The following is a 22,330-nucleotide window of genomic DNA, read 5'->3' on the forward strand; positions in this document are numbered from 1 at the left end:
CCTGTCAAAGTTTCCTCGGCTGGAGCCGGCTTTGCTTTCTTGGCTTCCCTTTGCAGCCCATGTTCCTAAATGAAGGGGTGAGCCGAACCGAGAGCCTGCTGGCTGGTGCTCATTTGGAGGAGCTGCCCCCTGGCTCTCCCACCCTGTACCTCCCCACACCCCTGGCACACATCTGGGTGAAATAGATCTGCCTGGGTGACACTCTCCATCTTTGTTCCTGGCAACATTGCAGAGTGCAGGGCTTGAGGCTGCAGTTTGGAAGAAGTCAGTAAGAAACCCAGAGGGAAGAGCCCAGCAGTCATGGCAGCCCTGGCTTGTGAGTTCCAAATGGTACTGCCAGTGGGGGAGAAGACACTTTGGCTGGTGGCTTCTTTTGCCCCTCTGGAGAAGGAAGACGCACGTGGGCAAGCGGTGGGCATACTTGGCACTCGCCTCTGTGCTTTGGGTCTGGGGAGCAAGAATGTAGGGAGTGCTCCTGGTGCCACTCTGGGCCAGCAGAGGCAAGTGGCCCTTCTTGCCATGGGGGATTCTGTTCCACCAGGCACAGGACGGGCATCCTTGGCTGAGCGCTTGGTTCTGCTGTTTCATTCCGTGACAGTTTCTGGGATCTCTGTGTGTGTGTGTGTGTGTGTGTGTGTGAGAGAGATGCTGTCTAGGCTGGCTTGCTGTTGTCAGAAAAAGAGAGTGGGTCAGGATCTGCCCTTCCACTATTAATATGAACGATTGTGTTTAAAATGTTTGTGATTGCACGGTTTTATTATGGGATTTTATCTATTTTATGCAATGTTTTTAATGGTTTTTTAATTGTTTGTACACCGCTTTGATCTGCGGAAAAGCGGTATATAAATAAAATTTATTATTATTATTACTATTACTATTATTACTATATTTATATAGTGCTGTAGATTTCCACTGAGCGGAGGCTTTGGCCTGGGGGGTAAGGTAGGGATGGACAGGCCAGAGGCTTGAGGAGAACTGGCCGAGGGGATGGGAACTTTCTGATGAAGGGCCCCTTGGGCACCAAGGGCCATTTGCCCATGTCATGGTGGTTCTATGCTGTTGGCTGGGCTCTATTAGGCCCCAGAGCAGGTGCGTATGCCTGGCTGGCCCTGGCAATGTGGCAGGGAGTCTGTGGGCATGTCCCTGACACGTATCCCTTCCTTCCTTCCCACCCAGGACACCCAGAAATCCAAGCAGTTCCTGCCCTTCCTGCAGCGGGCCGGCCGCTCGGAGGCCGTGGTGGAGTACGTCTTCAGTGGCTCCCGCCTGAAGCTCTACCTGCCGAAGGAAACCTGCCTGATCACCTTCCTGCTTGCAGGTCAGCCGTCCAGCCAAGTGCATGGGGACATGGGAGGGGGAGTATGTCATAGGCTGGGGGTAAGTTGGTCTCAGGGGCAAGGGTCCATGTGGGTCTTCACTCCGGGCCAGGATGTGGGGCTGACATAGGACCTTCCAGTCATTCTCAAAAGCCTTCAGGCTGGGGGTCTCTCTCTAGCACCTTGCCCCTTCCTGGGGTCTTGGATGATGGAGGAGATAAATGGCACAGCAGCACAAGCAGCTTCCTGGACATTTCTATGCTTAGCCTGTGGTGTGGATGATAGGTCTCCTTGTGGGGTGGAGAGGGCCAGGCACAGAAGCACAGAGGAGGCTGCTTGAGTGGGGGCTGTCCAGTCTCTGCCTGTGAATGTCCTTGGGCACAGCTGTGTTGAGCTGGGGCACTGTGCCAGGGCTGCCTGGGCATCCACGAATTCCTTGGGCTGTGGGTCTCAGACTGGCCTCTCCATGGAGCACGTGGAGGTAGCTGATCACTCGGTCCACCCAAGTGGTGTTCATCCTCCCCGTCACTGCACACACGCAGCATGTATTTTCCAGTTCTGCCAGCCCCATGGTTTTCTGAGATGCCTGGGCTCCAGACCCCCATCAAGGTAGCCACCTGTTCCTGATGCCCCTTCCCCTTGTTATCTGCCAATGCTTCCTGGGGAGATAGGAGGGCCTCGTTCTTCCTTTCACCCACCTCCAAACCTGTGAAGGTTCATCTTCCCCCAACCTGTCCTTTTGCAGCACTTTGGCCAGACTGACAGCCGGTTGCCTTTGGGCTTGGCACTCACTGGGAGTGAGTGGGGTGCTGGAGGAGAAACCCAGGGACCCCAGCAGGGCTGAAGGGGGCCATAGGTGTGCCCACCTGCATCTCCCAGCCGTTGCCACCTTGCACTTGGTGTGCTGAGCCTGCTGCTCCTCATCTTTGCCCCTTTCCTTCTGACAGATGCCCACAGCCACCTCTTCTCTGGTCAGAAGGAGACCCTCTGGGGACCCCATGGGGAGAGCATGTGAGGTGGCCGAGGTAGGCAGCCCCTTTGGTCCCCTGGGTCTTCTTCTTCCTCACATTTGTTTTTGTGACGCTTCTGGTTTTCTACTGGGCTGCTACTCCCTGAGGCTCCCTCATGCCCCTCCCTTTCTCAGGGAGAGGAAGGGGGGCACAGGAACAGGCCCCTTCCTCGGCCCTGGGGCATCCCCATCCAGGGGGCACATGGCGGTCTGTGAGCCTCCCTCCTGACCCATCTGGGTGGCAAGGGTGGTGGTGGCTTCTGGCCCTGTGGTCCCTCACCCTTCTGATTGTGGGCCGGTCAGGCCCTGGCAGTTGGCATGGCGGCTGCTCCTTCCCGCATGGCGTGACACCAGGCACAGATGGTCCTGGGGGCCCTGTACTTGCTGGGTGCCTGGTGGCTTTGCTGTGCCAGAGCCTAGCAAAAAACAGATGGAGGCTGAGATTTCCCTGCCAGCGGGTTGTGGGCAGCCCCCGAGGCCAGAGGCGCTTGCCAGCTCGCCGGGCATTTGTGTAAGACGGAAACCTCATCCCTGAACCTTATTTATAATTAACCAGTCCTAAAGTCAGCAGCGGCAAAAGACAAGAAAACGAGACTCCTCATTCCAGAGCCTCTGATATTTTAAAATTTTAATAAGCGCTAAAACTCCCACTTATGTTAAAAAATAAATAAGAGATGCCATTGTAGAAGGGCAAACTCCTGATGCATCTGCCGAGAAAAGGAGGAGGAGGATGATGCAAAGGCCGGCGGAAATGCAGAATCCTTCCCTGTGCAGGCGGCTGCGGGGAGGGGATTGTGACTGGTGCCTCTGAGCATCTGTGCTGTGTGTTGTGTGTTGTGTGAGTGTGAGAAAGAGGCTGTCTCTTCTCTCTTCCCTGACGGTTGGAGAAGCCCTGCACTTCCTCCTTCCTGCGTCTCTCTCTCTCTCTTGGAAGCTGTTGGTTCTCTTTGCTGGGGATTTGTGGGTCCCCTGCAGGAGAGGAACGGGCAGCCGAGGGGCCAAAGTGGCTGTGGGGTGGTCTGCTGGGGCCGGGGGAGAAGACCCACTTGCCTTCCAGGAATGGAGCCATTCTGCCTCTGGGCCTCCCCCTGCCCCAGTGGATATCCCTCTTGGAGGTACCAGTGGGGCTGGGGGGGCCTGAATGACTCAAGCGGGTGCCACTGTGTGTCATTGTGTTCCTGGCCTCCCAGCCCTTATTTATGCCATTAGTGGGGCTCTGGTGACTTATGCCTTTGCCGTGCCTTGTGCCTCGCTAATTGAATTGCACTCTTTATGGAAACATTCGGGTTCCCTGACTCAACAGTCACCCCGGACAGGGAAGGGGAGGGTTGGGTTGGGTTGGAGGGAGACAGCTGTGCCCCCCATCAGGGGGAATGGCAAGGGTTCCCCACTCTCTTGCTCCCCAAGTCAGGGCAGACCCAGGAGCAGGAATGCCTCCCCTGATTGGCCCCACACCCATAAAAAGGCTGTTTTTGTGGCCTGGTGGTGCTGCCAATGGGCCCCGTTCCAAAATATTAAGCATTGTTCTGCACTGGAGGCTTCATTTACCGGTGGTTTTGTAGTTTCAGAAGCCCCTCTCCCCCCAGCATCCTCAAAGCGTCCCTGAGTCTCTTGAATAGTTGGTTGGGGGGGGGGGCTCAGAGGCCAAATGTGGGCATTTGGAAACTTCCTCCCCCCAACACTTCCTCCAGCTTATGCCCATTGCCCCACTGAGGTGGGGGTTTGCTCCCCAGCCCCTTCCTCCTTCTAGGGGCTTTGCCCAATGGCTTCGCTCCCTTGGTATGGAAAGTGGGGTTGCGGGGTGAGCCCTGGGTGCCCTTTTAGCAACCAACTGAACTGCCCCCCATGCCCAGGATTGCTCAGGGAGGGGGCACTCTCTCCTTGCAGCGGGAGCTGGCTGGAGGGGCTTCTTCCCCCCTCTACCTGAGGCTCTAAGGCATTAGTTATGTCATAAAAAGTAAGTTGTGTACTAATTAGCCAGGGAGGGAGGGGTGTCATTTCTTCTTCGAGCAATCTCAGATCTCCCCCCTCAATAATAATAACAATAATAATAATAATAATAATAATAATAAATTTTACTTATATACCACTTTTCCACAGATCAAAGCGATGTACAGACAATTAAAACCATACAGACATTTCATAAAAGGATAAAATCCCATAATAAAACCATACAATTACAGAACTCTAAGCACAATCATTCGCCTTCAAGGGTAAGCAGGGAATCAATGGCAACAGGATAGATAACTTCATTCTTCAGGGGGGAAGGCTTGACAAAAAAGTTTTAAGCCTCTCTTTGAATGTTTCTAGGGGGGTTGTCAGACGAGCTCCTCAGGTAGATCATTCCACATCCGTGGGGCCACCACTGAAAAGGCCATCTGGGATGTGGAGACATATTTGGAAGGTGGAATTACCAGTAAGTTCTTCCTGGATGTTCTGATTGTGTGGGGCGGATCATATGGGGAGATGCGGTCCCTCAAGTAACTCGGGCCCAAGCCATGTAGGGCTTTATAGGTAGTGACCAACACCTTGTATTGCGCTCGGAAGCGAATGGGCAGCCAGTGAAGATCTTTCAAGATAGGTGTTATATGGTCAAACCTGGACGCACCAGTGACCAATCTGGCTGCCATATTTTGCACTAACTGAAGCTTCCGGGCTTGGTACAAGGGTAGCCCCATGTAGAGCGCATTACAGAAATCTAATCGAGAGGTTACCAGAGCATGTACTACAGTTTCAAGGTCCCTTTGGCCCAGAAAGGGCCGCAGTTGGCATATCAACCGAAGTTGATAGCAAGCACTTCGGACCGTCGCATCTACTTGAGATGTCAACTGCAGAGGCGAGTCCAGAAGTACTCCTAAACTGCGAACTTGGTCCTTCAGGGGAAGTGTGACCCCGTCCAGGACAGGTGGATAAATTTCCTTTCTAAGGCCTGGGGGACCTATCACCAGTACTTCCGTTTTCTCTGGATTCAAACTGAGTTTGTTTTCCCTCATCCAGCCCATGACCGACTCCAGGCAGGCATTCAGAGGAGAGACGCCATCCTTGGTCACTGCATCAGTCGGAGACACAGAGAAGCATATTTGGGTGTCATCAGCATACTGATAACACCGCGCCCTGTGTCTCTGGATGATCTCTCCCAGCGGTTTCATGTAAATGTTAAACAAAGTGGGGGACAAAATAGCTCCCTGAGGGACACCAGATGTCAGTTCCCTCTTAGAGGAGGAAGTGTCCCCCAGTTGCACCATCTGGAACCTTCCTGAGAAATAGGAACGGAACCACTGGAGCGCAGTGCCCCCGATGCCCAGCTCTCTCAGGTGCTCCAGAAGGATACCATGGTCAATGGTATCGAAAGTCGCTGAGATGTCCAAAAGCACCAACAGGGTCACACTTCCCCCGTCGATGCCCAGACGGAGATCATTGACTAAGGCGACCATGGCAGTCTCAACTCCATAACGTGCTCTAAAGCCAGTTTGAAATGGGTCCAGAAAATTGGTTTCATCCAAGATTGCTTGGAGTTGGACGGGACCGCTCACTCGATCACCTTACTTAGAAATGGGAATCGGGGGCTGGGGTCTCTGCCAGAGGGGCAGTTGCTTTGGGGCACCACCTGACCACTGTGTGCTTCTCCGGTTGTTGTTTTATTGCCATTGCCAGTAATGCACTTTGTCTTTGTTAGGTGCCAGGAGGGCCCTGTCGTTGCGCCATCTGGGTGCCATGATGTCCTTGGTGGTGGTGCCAGCCTTACCTAGGGAGGGGGCACTGGCCCCGAGTTGCCCATCAGCCACTGGCTGCTTGGAGGGGCTGAATGGGGGCTTTGCTGCCTGCTCTTGCTTGGTGGCTCCATGGTGGGCTTGGGGCCCCATGTGCCCCACAAAGCCTGCAGTGGCAGAAGCTTGTCTGACTGTGTCCAGCTGCCAGAGGGTGACCTGGGTGGTGGGGAGCTCACTGGACAAGGGGATCTTTTGTAGGCCAAGGGGGAGCATTTCCCTTCAACGCTGAGAAGAAAGAAGAGGCTGCTGGCCGTGGTCTGTGGTGGTGGTTGGGGGGCCACATGGATTTCTGCCACTGGGGTGGGGCTTGTTCCAGGATCTCCCACCTCGGGGTCCTGAAGAGCTTAACCCCCTGAAGCTTCTTGCGTTGGAATTTTGGCCTGGAGAACAAAATGGTGGTAATGGGCCAATGAATGAATTGCCAAATAATGGCATCAAGTCTAGGGATACGTGGGGCAGATGGGTGGCCGACCAGGCGACTCTTGCAAGGAGGTATGCTCTTCAGGGCATCTCTGGTCAGGAAAGCTGGGGCCGAGTCTCCAGAGTCCTTCCTTTCTCGGTACCTCTGCTGTCCCCACAAAGGGTAGGCTTCAGGCTCCCCCTGGGTTCTCCTGGGCAGGGGCAGGGGGCTGCAGACCCCCTTGCTCCCTTCAGCCACAGCCAGCAGCTCCTTTGCTTGCCGGGCTGAATTCATGGGAGATGCGTCCCTGGGGGAAGGGTGGTACTGTATTTATCTGTATGGGGAGGCCGCCCTGTGTGTGTTCCCATATTTATATATCATCTCAGTTGGGTCTGTAAGTTATCAGTGAAATGACAGATGAAGCCATAATTCATCCCTTCAGCCATCCAGCCTGGCTTTCTGGAGTAGGAAAGTTGGGAAGAAGAAGGAAGGAAGGTGGGAAGGTGGCAGCCCTTGCAATGCCCTCTGCCTGGTCTTGATTGGCTTTGTAGGGGGCTCAGGCTGAGGCTTTGCTCCTTCTGTGGGGAGGGCCTTGAAAGGGGGGGGGGGGCTTACGCTACAGGGACTGGGACCAGTTGCACTCACTTCACTGCCCCCAGGCAGTTGCTGTGCCTTGCTGTGAAGGGTCTCAAGGGGGAACCCCTTCCTGTATGGGGGGGCTTCCTTATTGATCCCGTTCCCACTGGCCTTGGCAAGGAGGGGCAGCATTCATGCAGTCCAGAGAAACCCCCCTCACTTCGCCCCAGGGTCCCCCATATGCCCCCCATCAGTCTACCTTCTTTCAGCCTTCTGTGCAGCTGATTCCCTGTGGCTGCCCCCACTCCATGCTAGGGAAGGGGGCTGATAAGTCTGGCAGATGGGTCGGGCCAGGGAGGGGGTTATCCCCTGCCCCAGCTCTACAGCCCCACGGTCTGGCATCTGACTGTCCCTGGCCTTCCCCTCACTCCGGCCCAAGGGCAGCAGAGCTGAAGGAAGAGAAAGGGGACCCAGGGTCTTCAGGACCGGCCAGGGGTCCAGTTGGTGGGTAGTGGAAGGGGCTCCTGACCCTCTGGGCCTGACCCCTCTGTGGGCCTGGCTGCCCTTGCATGGTATTGTGGCTGTGAATCCCCCATCCTCGCCTTCAGCTGCTGCCACACCACATGCAGCAGGGCCCATCTTGTACTCTTCCTTGTGCACAATCTCCTGTTTATTGGTACATTACAGCTCCTCATTAAAGCTAATTGGGGATTGTCAAAGTAGACAAGAGAGAGGACCTCAGTGGTGCCTTGTGCCTCCTCTGGCCAGGCTTTTCCTCACCCTCCGCGCGTGTGTGTATGGGGGGGAGCAGGAAACGCTCCTCCCCCAGCCCCCTCCCCATTCCTGCCATTTGCAGCTTTTCTTTGGCCCCTGCGATGTAACACCTGGGGGGGCATCCTTCCCCTCCCTGTCCTGGGGGCTCACGGACATCATCCCCACGAAGGGTGGGGTCCTTCCTTCTGGCCCTGCTTTGGGGTCCCCTCCCGGGATACAGTGCCTTTATCATCGCTGCCCCCAAGGCCCCTTTTCCTTCTGGGCCCCCAAGCACCAGGGGCCCCATGGCCCTCGCCTTCCACAAAGCCCAGTTGCATTTCTGGCTCCCCTGCCTGCAGTTGGAGGTATGAGGCCCCAGTGTGCCTTGGAGCAGAACAAGAAGGGTTAATGATAAATCAATCTGTTAATTATTTTTATGCCATCTTTCTAGAGCAAAAGGCCCTCTCAAGGCATTCAAGTAAAACCATAAAACAATAAAAACATAAAATATAAATGATTAAAACAGCAGCATAAAAGCACTCGTAAAATGCGTCTCTTGTTGAAACTGCAGGAGAACAGAGCTGTAGCCTCTTTCTTTGGGTCCTGGTCTCGCAGGTCCCTCCCAAACCCCTCTGGGGCAGAGGCAGCCGTTTGGTCCCTCCTGGAAGTGTGGGGTGTCCTGTTCTCCTGGCCCTGGCAGCCCTTGAGCGGATGGGACGAGGCAGCCCTCCGGGGCCCATCTCCTCAAGGGGGCTCAGAGGTGCCCCCACTCACTTCAGCTGGCCTGGCTTGGTGCTATGGGCCCTCGCTGCTTTCCATTGTGGGCCATGGGGCTGGGGCCCTCTTCTTCTGCCTGCAAAGGCAACTCTGCACTGTTCCCGCAGCGCTCCTCTGGATCGGTCAGTTTCACCTTTCTCCCAAGAGGACTGGAAGCCCCTCTGGTCCCGGCCCCATTTGCACCTCTCCTGAGTGCCCCAGAGCCTGGCACTTCAGTGGGGGATGCTGCGCCACTTGCGCCTGCAGCCCACTGCAGATTCTGCTCCTGCTTTGAATAGCCATCTCTGTCTCATGGAGGGAGAGATTTTTGACAAAGCTCTGGACTTGAGTTGCCTCTTCTGGGGACCCCTTTGCTCAGCAAGGGCCAGGGAGGGGGCTTTTGGCGGCCAGAGATCTGCTCTGCCTTTTAAACTTGCTTGCAGCCCCTTCGGGAGACGGCTGTGCTTTCCTCCCTCCTGGAGCATCCCTTTGTGAGAATCACTTAAGGACGGCGCAGCCATTTGACTGTTGCTGCAGGAGGGAGCTGTGGGTCTCTTTACCCAAATGGTAAATGCTTCTTTTGTTGTGGTTCTGCTTCCCTTCCGTGTAAACAAAACCACATGGGCCTTTGGATGTTGCCAAGTGGAGAAGGAAGAAAGACCCTTCACCCCCCTTCATGGTGCCAGCTGTGTTGCTCCCCCTTCCTCTTGCTCTTCCTCCTCCTCCTCTCTTCTTGGGGGTCTGGGAAGAGCAAGCCTTGGCTTGCCAGTGCTGTGCCGCCACCAACGTCACACAGCTCCCCCGGGGCCAGCGCCACCTTCCCATCCCTCACAAGCACATCTGCTCTTGACAGATGTTTGGGAAAAGGACCATTTCCCCGTTGCTCAGGCTCCGGCAGCAAACAGCATGGCTTCCCTCCTGGCAGCCCAGGGCCGGCAGTCTGCTTTCGGAGCCGTCAGGGCCTACAAATCCCATCGAGTTTCTGAGGGGCGAGCGGCTGGGGAGCCTTCTGTGGGCTTTTCGGGCTCTGGCCATGTTCTAGAAGAGTTTATTCCTGATGTTTCGCAGACCTCTGTGAATCGTCATCTTGCCCTGAAGATGCCAGCCACAGATGCTGGCGAAACGCCAGGAAGAAACTCTTCTAGAACATGGCCACAAGAAGAGAAAGACAATGGGCAAACAGGAGGAGAAGAACCAGCCTTCCCAGAAGAAGCACTTGCAGCCGGGAAATACGTAGTAATAATAGTAATGTTCAAATAAAGGACAGAAAAAGATCATGCGAAGATGGGTTTTAAAATAGGATCCTGGAGCGTCAAAGGATTACATTCGAAATTTAAAGGCAGTAAATTATTTCATTATTTGAGAAAGAAGAAATTAGATCTTATTTGCCGACAGGAAACAAAAATCAAAAAGAAGGACTCCAATTACCTTAAAAATAACAAATTAGGCCAAACCTTTATATGCTCAAATGAAAAAAGGGAAAGCGGTGTTGTAATGTATGTTAACAATAACATAACAGCTGAAGAAATACTCAAAGACAATGAAAGACGCTACTTAGGGACTGGACTTGTGATAGGAGATAGTAAATGCCTCCTGATAGACGTCTGTGCGCCAAATGGAAAACAACACACAGTCTTCCAAAAAGAGGGGAAATGAACAGCCAAGGAAACCCGAATAGGACAACAACCCGAGTAGAGGATCGGAGCGCCTTTCTAGAACCTGGCAAAGATGGGGCTCCAAAGAAGAAAACGACCGAGGAAAAGCAAGGAAAATGACTCCTCCGTCGATTTGCCGGAGGAAATGTCTTCAGGCGAAGCCTCAAGGAAGCTATTCCCAGAAAGCCCAGGTCTCACTGACTTCTCAGAAACACACAAATCTGCCTCAAGGATCATCGACAGGCCCTTCGTATCTAAGGCTGAAAAGATGGAAAGTCTACCCAAACTACTTCCTGACCATGATTTGATAACAGTGACTTTGGCAGGAGGAAGAAATCAATTAAACTGGAGAGTAAATGGCTATTATTAAAAAAGCTAAAATAACCTTAAAAATGATTTTAAAGAGAACTGTAATGAAGAAACCTCTGTGAAAACGACGCGGGACACAAGCAAAACGAGAGGCTTTGGATTCAGAAGGGAGCAGAGATAATAAAGAACAAATGGAATCAGGAAATGAGGAAAATTGAGGAAGAAATTAAACAAATCGAAAGGAAATTAGTCAAAGGCCCCAACAGCCACAGACTTGATCAGCAATTAAAATTTGGGAAGAAACAATTGACAAAGAAATCACAATACAAGCGGACAGGAAAATGAAATTAACGAAGCAAAAACCTTTCGAGAGAGCAAATAAATCAAGAAAATGGCTGACATAGATTGAGAACGGAGAGCGAAAAAGCGCGATTACGGGAATTATAACAAATGGACTGAAGATTCAAAGACAAGACAGAATCATGACGGCTTTTCAGAATTTTTACTCGAATTATATAAGAGAGAGAATATCCCGACACAAGAGATAACGGACTATTTAGATAAACAAGACATAAAAAAAACATCCTGGAGACAACAAACAACCTTTTCAGTCCAAGAAATAGAAGAAGAAATACCAAAATTAAAAAGTGATAAGGCTCCGGACCGGACGGATTTTCGGCAAATTGCTACAAAACGTTTAGTGACGAACTTAAGATACCTCTTCAAAAAACATGAAATGATATTAGAAACAACGACTTACTGGAAAGATGGAGAAATGCAAACATCACTTTAATACCAAAAGAAGGTAGAGATAAACAAACGGAGATGACAAACGACGGACCCATCTCCCTCCTCAACATTGATTATAAACTCTTAGCATCCATTCTGGCATCAGACTTAAGAAGGTTCTCAAAGAATACGTCCGTTTGGACCAGACAGGATTTCTGCCTCTCGATACTTAAAAGACAAATCAGAATTATTTTCTGTTCTCAGGCTTATTTAAATAAGTAGCACATTTAAGGACATAGGAAATTCCAGACGGACTTAGAGATCAGGCTCTGAGTTCTGTGTGCAAACGGACAATAAGGGAAGAAACGGCACAAGGCAAGAGGCAAATGCGGCTGAAGGCGAGAAGTCGGAGGTGAAGCATGAAACCCAAAAACAGCTGCAAGAATCGAGGGTTTTTATTGGAAAGTAACCAAATGAAAATTTAATTAAATTTAGAAAAGAACATGGACACAGAACCCCAGAAAGATCTATGGAAGCCGGACATGAAAGCTTTTGGCTTCACATCGGGTGGGGAGCATTACCCCCTTTCTGGACCCTCCTGGCAGCCCCCCCAGCTCTCTCTCTGCCTTGGATCTCCTGCCATTTTGCATGATGCAGTGGGGGGGGGGGACTCATGTGGTTCTAGTCTCCCTCCCTCCCTCCCTCCCTGCGTGGCTCTGGTCTCCTGCCTTCCCTCCCTTGCCTTGTTCCCTAAGCTGGGCTTCCCCAGATCTTGCCAAATGTCCTCCTGGGGAGGGGGCTTCTTTCTTTGTGCCCCCTTCTGCCCCATTCCCAGCTCTCCATTCTCCCCTTTGAGGAGGAGCCAGGAGCAGGGACTGTGCACAGCACTCCAAACTGGTCACTCCACCATTTTGCGGGAAGGCGGGAGGATATTGGCCGTCCTATTTTCAGTCCTTTCCGCATAATCTTTAGCAGGGGATTTGCTGGGATTTTTTGGCCCCCTCCTCTGCTGCTCGCTGAGTTCATACTTTTCTTGCACTCTGTTTGGAAAGCCCAATGCTCCATTGCTCCCAGTTTTCACGAAATGCTGGGGCTGGAAGATACCTCAAGGGCCATCCATTGCAACCCCCTTCTTCTGCCATGCAAGGATGCGCAACCCTAGCCCTTCCTGTGACAGATGGCCACCCAGCCTCGCAAGAAGGAGAATCCACCACCCTCCAAGACAGCAGCATTTTCCACTGTCCAACATTTCTTCCGTCAGAAAGTTCTTCCTAATGGAGGAGGCATTTCTTTTCTTGTACTTTGCATCCATTGCTCTATTGCACACTATTCTCTGGAGCAGCAAAACACAAGCTTACTCCATCCTCAATGTGACATCCCTTCAAATATTAAAGTCCTTCCTCTCTGTCTCTGTTCTGATTTAGCAGCGAGCCCTTGTCCTCCTCCTCCTCCTCCTTGCCTGGGCATAGTGGCATCTGGCATTAGCAGAGAAACACACCTGTATTTGTCTTCTGCTCCAAATGCCGTTGGCGTGCCTGCTTTCCTCCCTGATCCTTCCTTCTCCTTTAAACCAGTCTTGTTCTCTTACACGCTCCTTCCCAAGTACCACCCAGTCCCTCTTGGCATGGGACGTTGGCAAGCAGGACAGGCCCAGATCAAGGCATCACGGTCCAGATCCTCTCCAGCACCTTCTGGCATGCCCCACATAGGATCCAGCCCAGCAGCCAGCCTCCCATTTGGAGTGAGGGGCTCCTGTGCTGCTGGCTTGGCCTTCCTCCTCAGGCCAACCCCTCACCTGCCTTCTCTCTGCCTTGCTGTGTCTCAGAGGCTGCAACCGGGACCCAGACCTTCGCATCCTGCATCCTGGATTGTGCTGCTGGGGCTTCCCAACTCCACTTCTCTCTGGGCTTGCTGCTGCTGCTGCTGCTGCTGCTGCTGCTGCTGTTGCCACCGCCTGCACCATTTCCCCCTTTGCAAGGCCATCTCTCCCCTTCCGCCCTTTTCCTGGATGGCATGGTCTGCCTGCAGTCTCACAGTCACGGCAGACATTGTGAACCCTTCCTTCCCGCTTTCCAGAAGTCCTGCGCAACGCAAGAGGCTGGGCCAGTCCCGCCTCCATTTTGCTTCTCTAACTCCATAACTGGATTTGGCTGCAACGCTTTAAAAGGGGGAGAGAAGGTTTCTCAGATATGTTTTCAACTTTGCTGTACTAGTGCCCTTTTCTCTCTCTGGGCCCATTGGCTTTCCTTCAGCGCTCTGAGCTGGCCGTGCGCATGTGCATTCGTGTGTGTTCCTGTGTCCTTGCAGTGTGGACTGCAACCCCCATTCTAGGTGGCCCTTGCATGCTGGAGGCTGAAGGGTGGGGGTCCCGGCCTTTCCCCCCACCCCCACCCCACTTGCTGCATGGCCTGGGGAGACCCCATCTCTTCCCACTGACCTCCCTTCTGCCCAGGGAGAGGAGATCCAGCGCTGGAGAAGGGGGCCATGGAGCATGGGCAGATCTTGGTTGCAGGGAACATATAACTTGCCTCTTGAGATGGCTTCCTGGCCTGACAGTTCACTTCTGGGTACAGCTCAACACTCTTGCCCTGACTTACATGGCTTAGGCCCAGACTTCCTGGCGGTTCGTATCTCCCTATACCCAGTTCTCAAGAAGCTTAGGAAGACAGAGTTGGAAGAGACCTCAAGGGCCACCCGTTGCAGCTCTCTCAGTCCTGCCTTTGGCACAGGTCCCTCTGGGCAGTCCATGAGAGGCAGGGGCTGCTTGGGGGCTGCTTCCAGGCCCATGAGGCTGGGCTGGTTCCTTCTCTGCTTTCCTTCAGCCAGAGTGATTTATAAAGCACACATTGATTTTCTCCTTCTATTACGCAGTGCATGTTTGCAATATGCTCCTTACTGCCTCTTTCTTTTCTGAAACCAACATTTTTTATATCAAAAACAGTAATTTTATGCCTTTCGATATGTAAATGGTGCTAATAATTTTATTTTTTTTTGCCATCACTCTTGGGCTTTGCCATTTTAATAGGAGTGAGCGAAAAGCAATACAAGAAACCATCAACATTAGTAGACCAAAGAAAACTGTTTTGTCTCTTCTCTTCATCTATAGTGTCAAGCAGACATAATGCACCCTAAAAAGAACTGAACAAAGGAAACCCGGTCCAGGAGTTGCAATGACCTGACAGTGTACCATATCTTCCATAAAAGTCTTCCTTTTACGTAATTGCCACTAGCAGTTTTGTGGGAGTAAATATGTGAGCAGCGCCTTGTCTTAAGTATTTGATTCATCGTTCTAAAAAAAATATTCCCTAATCCAACTTTGTCCCAACTTTTTATTTTTCCAGAGAAAAACAAATGTCTTTGGAGCCCCCTGCAAAGCCCCTCTCCCCTCAATTTCTTTGTGCCCCCCCCCCCCCCGCTGTTGCCGCTGCAGCTGCAGACTCTTTCCTCCGTCTTCTGGGGAGCATCATCACCATCATCTTCATCATCGCAGGCGAAAGGCCGCTGAGCCAGTCTTCTTCCTCCTGGGGTCATTAATTTGTGGCAATGCTGGGTGCAGCTTTTTGCTGCCCAAAGCACTTTCCCTCTGATTTATTCACTTATTTCTTCCCTGCTCTTTTCTCCCTTCCTTTGGATCCCATCCGAGAAAGATGCCTGGCACACTCTTCCTTCGAGTAGGGCGAGGGGGGTCTTCTGGGGGGGCATCCACATGGGGATTGGGCCAGGCTGGAATCGCCAAGGGAGGAAAGGGGGTCCCTGCGCAGGCCATATGCAGCTTCCCCAGGCTCTGGAGCAAACTGGCGGTTGGAGGGGAGGCTGGATTGCTGGGAGGGCCTGGTGTGGTTGCAGCCCCCTCCTCTTTGGCAGGCCCTTCCCTTTGCTAGCCAACCATTCCAGGGCAAGAGGGGGCTTTGGGCCAGTGAGGTGCCTCTGGCTGGATGCCACTGCTGGCTTTGGCCTCTAGAAAAACTGCTGGGGAGTGTTACCTGCACTGGCATGTTTTTTGGGGTGGGTTGGCTTTGTTTCGCCATTGTGGGGAGAACGTTTGCAGGGTCTGTGTCTGCTCTTCTCCCCTTTTGTGTGTCTTCTCCTGCAGTTGCTTCCCAGGCAGATCTGAGCTGTGGGTCTGATGCAAAATGGATGACCGGCTGCCTGCCACCTTTCCTGTCCATAATGTGGCCATATAGCTTAGGAGGTTGGGGGCCCTGGCGGTGTGGGGGGGTTCTTTGGCATGGTCACCCGCCCGCTTGCTGCCCAGTGATGGCGGCATTGCTTCTTTCAGCTGTTTCCTGGCAGTTGTGTTGCTTCATCCTCTTAAATGGCAGAGATTTACGGCAGCCGGCCATGGAGGCAGAGTGAGTTTTCATCCAGTTTGTCACCTGGGCCAGTGCTCAAGCAAAGGGGCTTTTAACCTGTCTGCCCTTCCGGCTCTTTCCTCCCAGAGCTGAGGTGGCAAAAAGGCCATTCCTGCTTCCTGGGCCTGGAGGGACGCTGGGCTCGTGGACTTTGGAGGTGTGAGTGCAGCTCATCACCCCAGTCCTCCATAAAGGGGGACCTCAAGGGCCATCTACTCTGCTGCCACAGCTGGAGCCCCCCCCCTTGAGACAGTTGCCAAGGCAGCCCCTGGGGGGCACTCCTGGGGTCTGGGAGGCCAGGCCCCCCATCAATCCCCCTCTTGCCCCTCAGCTCCATCCTTACAAGTCCCTTTTGATCATTTCTTCCCAGAAACTGCCTTTGGGCATGGACTGGCTCCAAAGGGCCTCCACCCACGCCTTGCCTTCAGATCTAACTCACTTATGTCCATCTGTCCTCCTCTGGGACCTTGCTCTGAGCCTGGTGTTTAGCTTTGGGGTCCCTTATTGTTGGTAGGAATTAATCTGTGTGTATGTGTGAGGCCTCTTGCGCAGCTCCTGGGAGGCCCAGGATGCAAGGAAGCTCTTCCTGCATCTCTCTCTCTGGGGCTTGGGAAGGGACCGCTGCTGTCCAGAGCTGCTCTGGGCCCTATTGCCCAAGTCTCCGGACATGTATACTCACAGTGACCTTCCTCTCTGTTCCCCCATTGCAGGCATCGAGTGCCCCCGCGGAGCCCGGAATCTGCCTGGCCTGGTCCAGGAGGGTGAGCCCTTCAGCGAGGAAGCCACCCTCTTCACCAAGGAGCTGGTGCTGCAGCGAGAGGTAGGTGCAGCAGGGGGTCTCTTTTGGAAGGGGCAGGGAAGGGGACTGTGGTGGGGGGCTTAGGGAGTATGAACTCTCAAGGCTGCCAGGTGACCCTATGTGTTGTTTCTGAGGAAGAGCTGTCCTCTTCCGGGAGGGAGTGAGGGATGGGGTGCCCGTGATGGGGTCCTTGTGGGGCGGGGCTCCTCTGTGCTTTGCTGCTCCCAGGCCAAGTGCCAACAAGGCCCTTCTTGCCCAGACCAGAGGCATTTCCTTTCTGCCCCCCGCATGGCCCAATTTCTGCAACATGTCCCTATTGACTTAGTGAGTGGCAAATGCTCTGCTCTCAGTTGGGAGGAGAGAACATCCATGCCCCCTTTTTCTGCTCCTGCCCTCTTTGACCTTCACCTGGCCTTTGCCCGGGGACAGGATTGTTCCCTCTTTTTGTCCCTCTATCCGTTGTTTGCACTCTGCGCCTCTGTGCGGTCAAGGCTACAGTCAGGTCCATGTTTCCAGCCGCCACTTGCTGCCATGCAGCCCGCCCCCCCCCCCCCCCCCATGCCACTCTGCCATTTCCGGTGGAAAGATCTCACCTGCCAGGGCACTGATTGCTGGGAGAATGCCCTCTTCAGCTCCCTTGCTCTGGGTGCTCCATGCAACCCAACAGCCATTGAAATGGGGGTCGCTTTGGCGCACTCCAGTTGGGATGCTCCCAGACTGGCATGTGAGTCCCCTGGGAGGATGCTGGGTACTACTCTTGCAGGGTTTTGACCTGGACGTCCCCGGATGGCTGGCCTGAGCCCCAGAACCTGTCTCTTACCAGCCCAAACCCAGGCTGTGAGTAAACGTTGGACAAAGGACAGGGCTGTGATGGCCACCTGGATGGGGGAACAGAAGGCACTCTGTACATGCTTGGCGGAGAGCCTCTCTTGGCTTTGCATGTCCCTGGGCTGGGCCCTGGTCTTGAAAACCAAGCCCTGAGGCGTGGAGCTGGGCTGCCATGGTCTAGGCCCCTTCCCCCCACTGACGGGGGGTGTCTGGACGTTGGTTCAAGGCTGAGAGGAACCTTTGGGAGGCTTTTGTGGTGCTTTAATACCAGCTGGTCTTGCCATTGATCTGGGCCTTGCCGTTGCAGCCCTCTGATCCAACCTTGGTGACTCTTGAGGAAGTAAAAAGATCAGGAACAGCAGAGCTGGGGGGAAGCAAACCCCTCACCAGCAGACTTCCAAAGGGAGAGGAACAGGGGCTCTCTGTCTTCTCTCCTGCTCCCCTCTTAGGCTGAGAGAAGTCTGGACCAGACGGAGGACTCATGCCCTGGGAAGGCAGCGAGTGAGGGACACTTTACCATACCACCTTCTGCTCCTGGTGGCCCTCCCTCTGTCCCTGTGGGCCCTTTCTGTTCATGGGCAGATGTCAGCAGGTGGGGCCAGCTGGCCTTGCCAGGTCAGTGGTTTAAGGGGGGTCTTTGTCTCACCCCCCCTTCTGAGCCCCCCTTCTGTGCAGTGGCCTTGTCCCCAACATGAAGCGGAAATGCCTCCCTTGTTCCTATAGCTGCTTCCTGCGCAGCTGTGGGTCTCCCTTGGCACATCTCAGTTGGTTACCTTGGCAAAGCCCATGGGGCACCTTCTCAGCTGTCTGGCATGAATCTTTTATGCTTGGCTGGCCTGGAAGCCCCCTCCAGGCAGCAATGGCAGGGCTTTTGTGCAGGGCTTCAGAGCAGAGGCCCATTTCCCCTGGCAGAGCAGGGGAGGAAGTGGGGAGCTTCCCTGGCCCTTTCATGCCTTGAGCAGTTTGGCCGGCCAGGGAAGGCGCCAAGGTCCCAGAGAACTGGCAGGGGTAAAGGAAACCCACCAGGCCCCTCAGGTGCAGCAGTGCCAGGTAGGCAGAAGGCAAGGCCATGGGTAGAGAGGGAAGAAGGGAGTCATAGCAAGGCTGGTGGTCCGTTGAGGGTCTCCAGAGAAGCCTCAGTGCTTGTGCTCTGGGACAGGGACCAACAGGAAAGCCCAGCATGGAAGCAATTTCCTCCTAGCAGGATGCCCTGCCCTCCATGTCTGTCCGCAGGGAGGCCTGGGCCGGGTTTTGAGGGTCCCAACTGCCCCCCTGCCCTGTTGGCCTTTGCAGGTGAGGTGCTAGGCACCCCTCTCCCCCGACCTGAGGGTCAAGGGACCCATGGAGGTACTCTGACTTTGGAGTGCATCTTTCTTGGAAGAGAGTAGATGCTAGATGTGAACGTTTGGTGGAAGGGATGTGTGTATGTCTGTGGGGGGAGGGGGCAGAGGGATGCAGGGTGCTGATTGGAGCTGGTGCGCATCTCACTCCAGATACATTTAGCATAATGATGCTGTGATTCATAAGAGGAGCAGATATACCCTCCGCAGAGGGACTGGCAAGAAGAAAGGTGCCCATTTGGCTCCTATTCTGTCCTTTCTCCTCCTGGCTTGGGCTGGGCAAGAGGGGCTTTTGTGCTGCAGGTCTGCTCCCCCAATGAGCGCTGCTTGGGGTGGGCACAGCTGCTGGTGGCGAAGGTGGCCAAGGAACCCACGACCAGACCTGCCCTCTGCTTTTCTCCAGGTGTGCCACCTGTGCCCTGTCCTGAAACCCCACAGCAGGGCAGTGTTCAGGGCCATGGCCGAGAAGGTCCGAAGCTCTTTTTCTGGGGGCTCTTTGCCCATCTTGGGGTGGGGGTTCCTTCCTCTTGCCACATCTTTTCCAGGTGGCTGGGTGGGCTCCTCCTGTCCTCCTTTCACATCTTTCCACTGCCTCCGTGAGTCACTGGCAGATGAAAGCTGGCGCTCCTCCTGCAGTGAGGCCGGAGTCATGTTTTTTGGGGGGAGCTTTCTCCCGCCCCCCAATTGACTTCCAGGGTCATCCCTCAATATCAGTGCAGACTTCCCAGGGAGAGGGTCATGGATTTGTAGTTTCAGCTGCACCCCTCCTTTTCTGTGCAGGATCCGGCATTTGTGTCCTCTGTGCATTTGGGATAGGAGTGGGGGGTGGAGGAGCGACATGGGCTGATTTGGTGGGCTTCATCCTCCCCCCCCCCTGCAACTAGTAGCACCAGGCTGAGCTTGCAGTAGAAACAGTTTTGTGTTCCTTGCATCGCCAGCAAAATTGCCGATTCGCCTGGATTAGAGTCGCACAGAATCTCTGCTTGTTAAATCTGTGCAAGGCTTGCGATGCCTCTTAGCTGTTGCCGCTTGCATGGCCAAAGAGCTGCCTTGTCAGAGAGTCGTGTGTGTCTTTCTCTCCTCCTTCTCCCTGTAGCTTCCCACAGAGATCCAGCTCAGAGCACCCATGGCACGGACCCATTCCCTCTGTGCCTGGCACGGTAAAGGCCGGGCACACCTGCATCTGAATCAGGTGCAGGAGGCTTCTTCTCCCCTCTCATGGAGAGAAAGGAGCTGCCCCCTAGCTGAGTTGAGCTGGGCTGGACTTAGGGACTGCTTTTCCAAGGTTGGGGGGCCTTTATGGGAAGGCAACTGTGAAGTGGGGAAGGCAATAGGAGATGTTTTTGCTGCATGGAAGGTTGTGCCTTTGGGCCCCACCTGTTTTGGGGTGCTTCCAATCCCCAAAGCCTCCCTGCAGAGAGAAGGCCAGCCTCATGGCCTATTTTCTCCCTGCAGGATGGCAGTGGGTGCGTCAAAGCAGTCAGGAGAGGCCCCTCTGCCTTGAGTAGCCCAGCCCCACAAAGGGGGCTAGCCCTTCCCTGAGGTGCCACAGGGAGGGTCCCTGCAGGCCTGGCCAGGTGGGCTGGGGCCACGGTTCCCATCGGTGAGGTAAATGGGTGGCAGTTCCTTCTGGGGTGCAATGGGGCATGAAGTGGGAGCATGGATAGTGTGGGCTGCATTGGCACACGCTCCCCACTGATCTCCCCTTTTTTGGGAGGGGTGCTTTGCAGGACTAGCCAGTCTGCCTCCCTAAAGGGCTCTCCATTGGGTGCCAACCTGGCTTGCCCATTTTGAACAACAGATTCTTTCTCTGGGAGTACTGCCCTTAGGGGTCCTTGCTGGGTCCCTCGCCTTCTTCTCCGTTGCCAGGGCTGCAAGGAAACCCTTGCCCACCCCTCTGTGCCGCTTTCCTGCCAGCCCCACAGGCAGCCCCCTCCTTCCCTGCCATGACTGTGTGACAAATGCACTGCTGGCAGCCAAGGGCCAGCGTTCCCTAATGAGTTTCCCTTGGCTGCCGCCATCTCATCTTTGCACAGAGCCTTAAAAGGGCTGCCTGCAGAGCAGGACCGGCCCTCCCAGAAGGCATTGGGCCTGGCTGTCCGTTGTGGCCGATGGGATGTGGCTCTGGGGCTGGGAGAGCCCACTAGCCACCGATCCAGGCCCTGGTCTGGGGTCCAAGGGCACTTGCGGGGCTGAGCAATGAGGCTTTGGCTCTTATTCTTCAGCAGCTTAATGCTCAGCGCTGTGGCGCCCTCCTTTTCCACCGTTCTGCCTCCGAGGCCCAGGGCACTTTTAAATGTTTCCTCGTAAGCTCACACTTCAGCCCATGCCAGGTCAGCGGCTTTGCGGCGCTTTTGCTAACTGCCAGGGCCTCCAGGAATCGGGCAGAAAAGCCATCGAGTTTTATTTTCCCCTTTGGGCTTCTTTTAAATTGCCTGAGTTAAATTTAGCCCTGGCTGCCCACGTGATGCTTGTCCAGTGCTTTCTAAGGCGGTGGGTGGCGGTGGGAGGGCCCCTGGCCATTGGCGCTGCTCAGTCATTGGCACCTCCTTTTCTTGTACCGTTTCACACCCACTGCCTCCTAGTGTGGCCTAGTGGTTTGTGCTCTGGGCTCCGAAACGCTTCAATCCCCACTCGGCCATGGAGACCCCCAGGGTGACCCTTGGAAAGTCACACTCTGTCAGCCTTGGAGGGAGGCAAAGGCAAACCCCCCTCTGAACCAAGAAAGTACCAAGAAAACCCTGTGAGAGAGTCGTCATAAATCAGAAACAACTTGAAGGCACACAACAACAAAGTTTCCAGGGCAGCCGAAATAGCTCATCTTTGCCATAAACTCATTGTATGGCAGCATTGGGCAAGTTACTCTCTTTCCAGGTCTCAGCTTTCCTATCTGCAGTAATGACTGACTTCCCTTATAAAGTTGTTGTACAGATTAGAAGTACGCATGTGAAGAGAGCCAGAGCTGGGTAGGATTTTGGGTAACCAGGGCAGAATTGCCACTCAGCCACGGAGACCCACTGGGTGACCTTGGATAAGCCACACTCTCTCCAAGGGCCCAGGGGCCCAAGGCAGGCAGAGCAGCCCTGTGGCTCTTTCCTGGCAGGGAACTGGGGTCAGGGCACCAGGACGCCCCCCGGCCCAGCAGTGGCTCTGCACTGACTTTGGCCACTGCCTCCGCCGCTCTCAGGGACTTTGGACTCCTCCTTCTCCCATCCAGACACGTAGAGGCTTCTGGGTATTGATCCTGGGGCCTTCTGCCCCCTCATTCTGCCCCCAGGGCCTCCCTGCCTTTTTGGACTGCGCCAGACATACTTATGGGGCAGAATGACCCACAGCTGTCCCAACCAAAAACAATACAGGACGCAGAAGGGGGGCAGGGAGTTGGTGGTGCTCAACCGGGCCTCCAGCCTCCTCCTGCTCTCAAGCCCACCCTCCAACTGTCCTCCCAGGGCTTTTCCAGGAGTGGAAACATAGATGGTCTGGGTTGTCCGGCAACTCATCTCCCCCCCCCCCACAATAAAAAAGTTGTCCCTCAAGAAGTGTCCCTCCAGCTTCACAGTGACAACTAGCACACATCATGTGTAGCTTCTCCCCAAGATGCTTATAATTTAACATGCACACCCCAATCCCTCCAGGTCCAAAGGAAGGAAGGACAGGAAGAAAGAAAGAAAGAAAGCTAGCTAGCTCCTGGCCCTCCCATATCCTCTCCCCGTCCGATCCCCATCCCCAGCGCCTGCA

General features: G+C 54.2%; 1 protein-coding gene across 1 annotated transcript in view; it reads left to right on the forward strand.

Moving 5' to 3' along the window:
- LOC149274977 (staphylococcal nuclease domain-containing protein 1-like) overlaps positions 1-18,640 on the forward strand; it is a 130,773-nt gene extending 112,133 nt beyond the window's left edge. The window contains exons 15-18 of the mRNA XM_089505068.1: positions 1,177-1,318; positions 16,336-16,445; positions 17,702-17,867; positions 18,546-18,640. Coding sequence (XP_089361194.1) covers positions 1,177-1,318; positions 16,336-16,445; positions 17,702-17,867; positions 18,546-18,640 — 513 coding nt within the window. The remainder of the gene's footprint in view (positions 1-1,176; positions 1,319-16,335; positions 16,446-17,701; positions 17,868-18,545) is intronic.
- The last annotated feature ends 3,690 nt before the right edge of the window (positions 18,641-22,330 follow it).

This window comes from Sceloporus occidentalis, unplaced genomic scaffold (genome assembly GCF_023333645.1).
Source record: "Sceloporus occidentalis isolate IW3139 unplaced genomic scaffold, rSceOcc1.0.p SCAF_307, whole genome shotgun sequence".
Taxonomy (NCBI): Eukaryota; Metazoa; Chordata; class Lepidosauria; order Squamata; family Phrynosomatidae; genus Sceloporus; species Sceloporus occidentalis.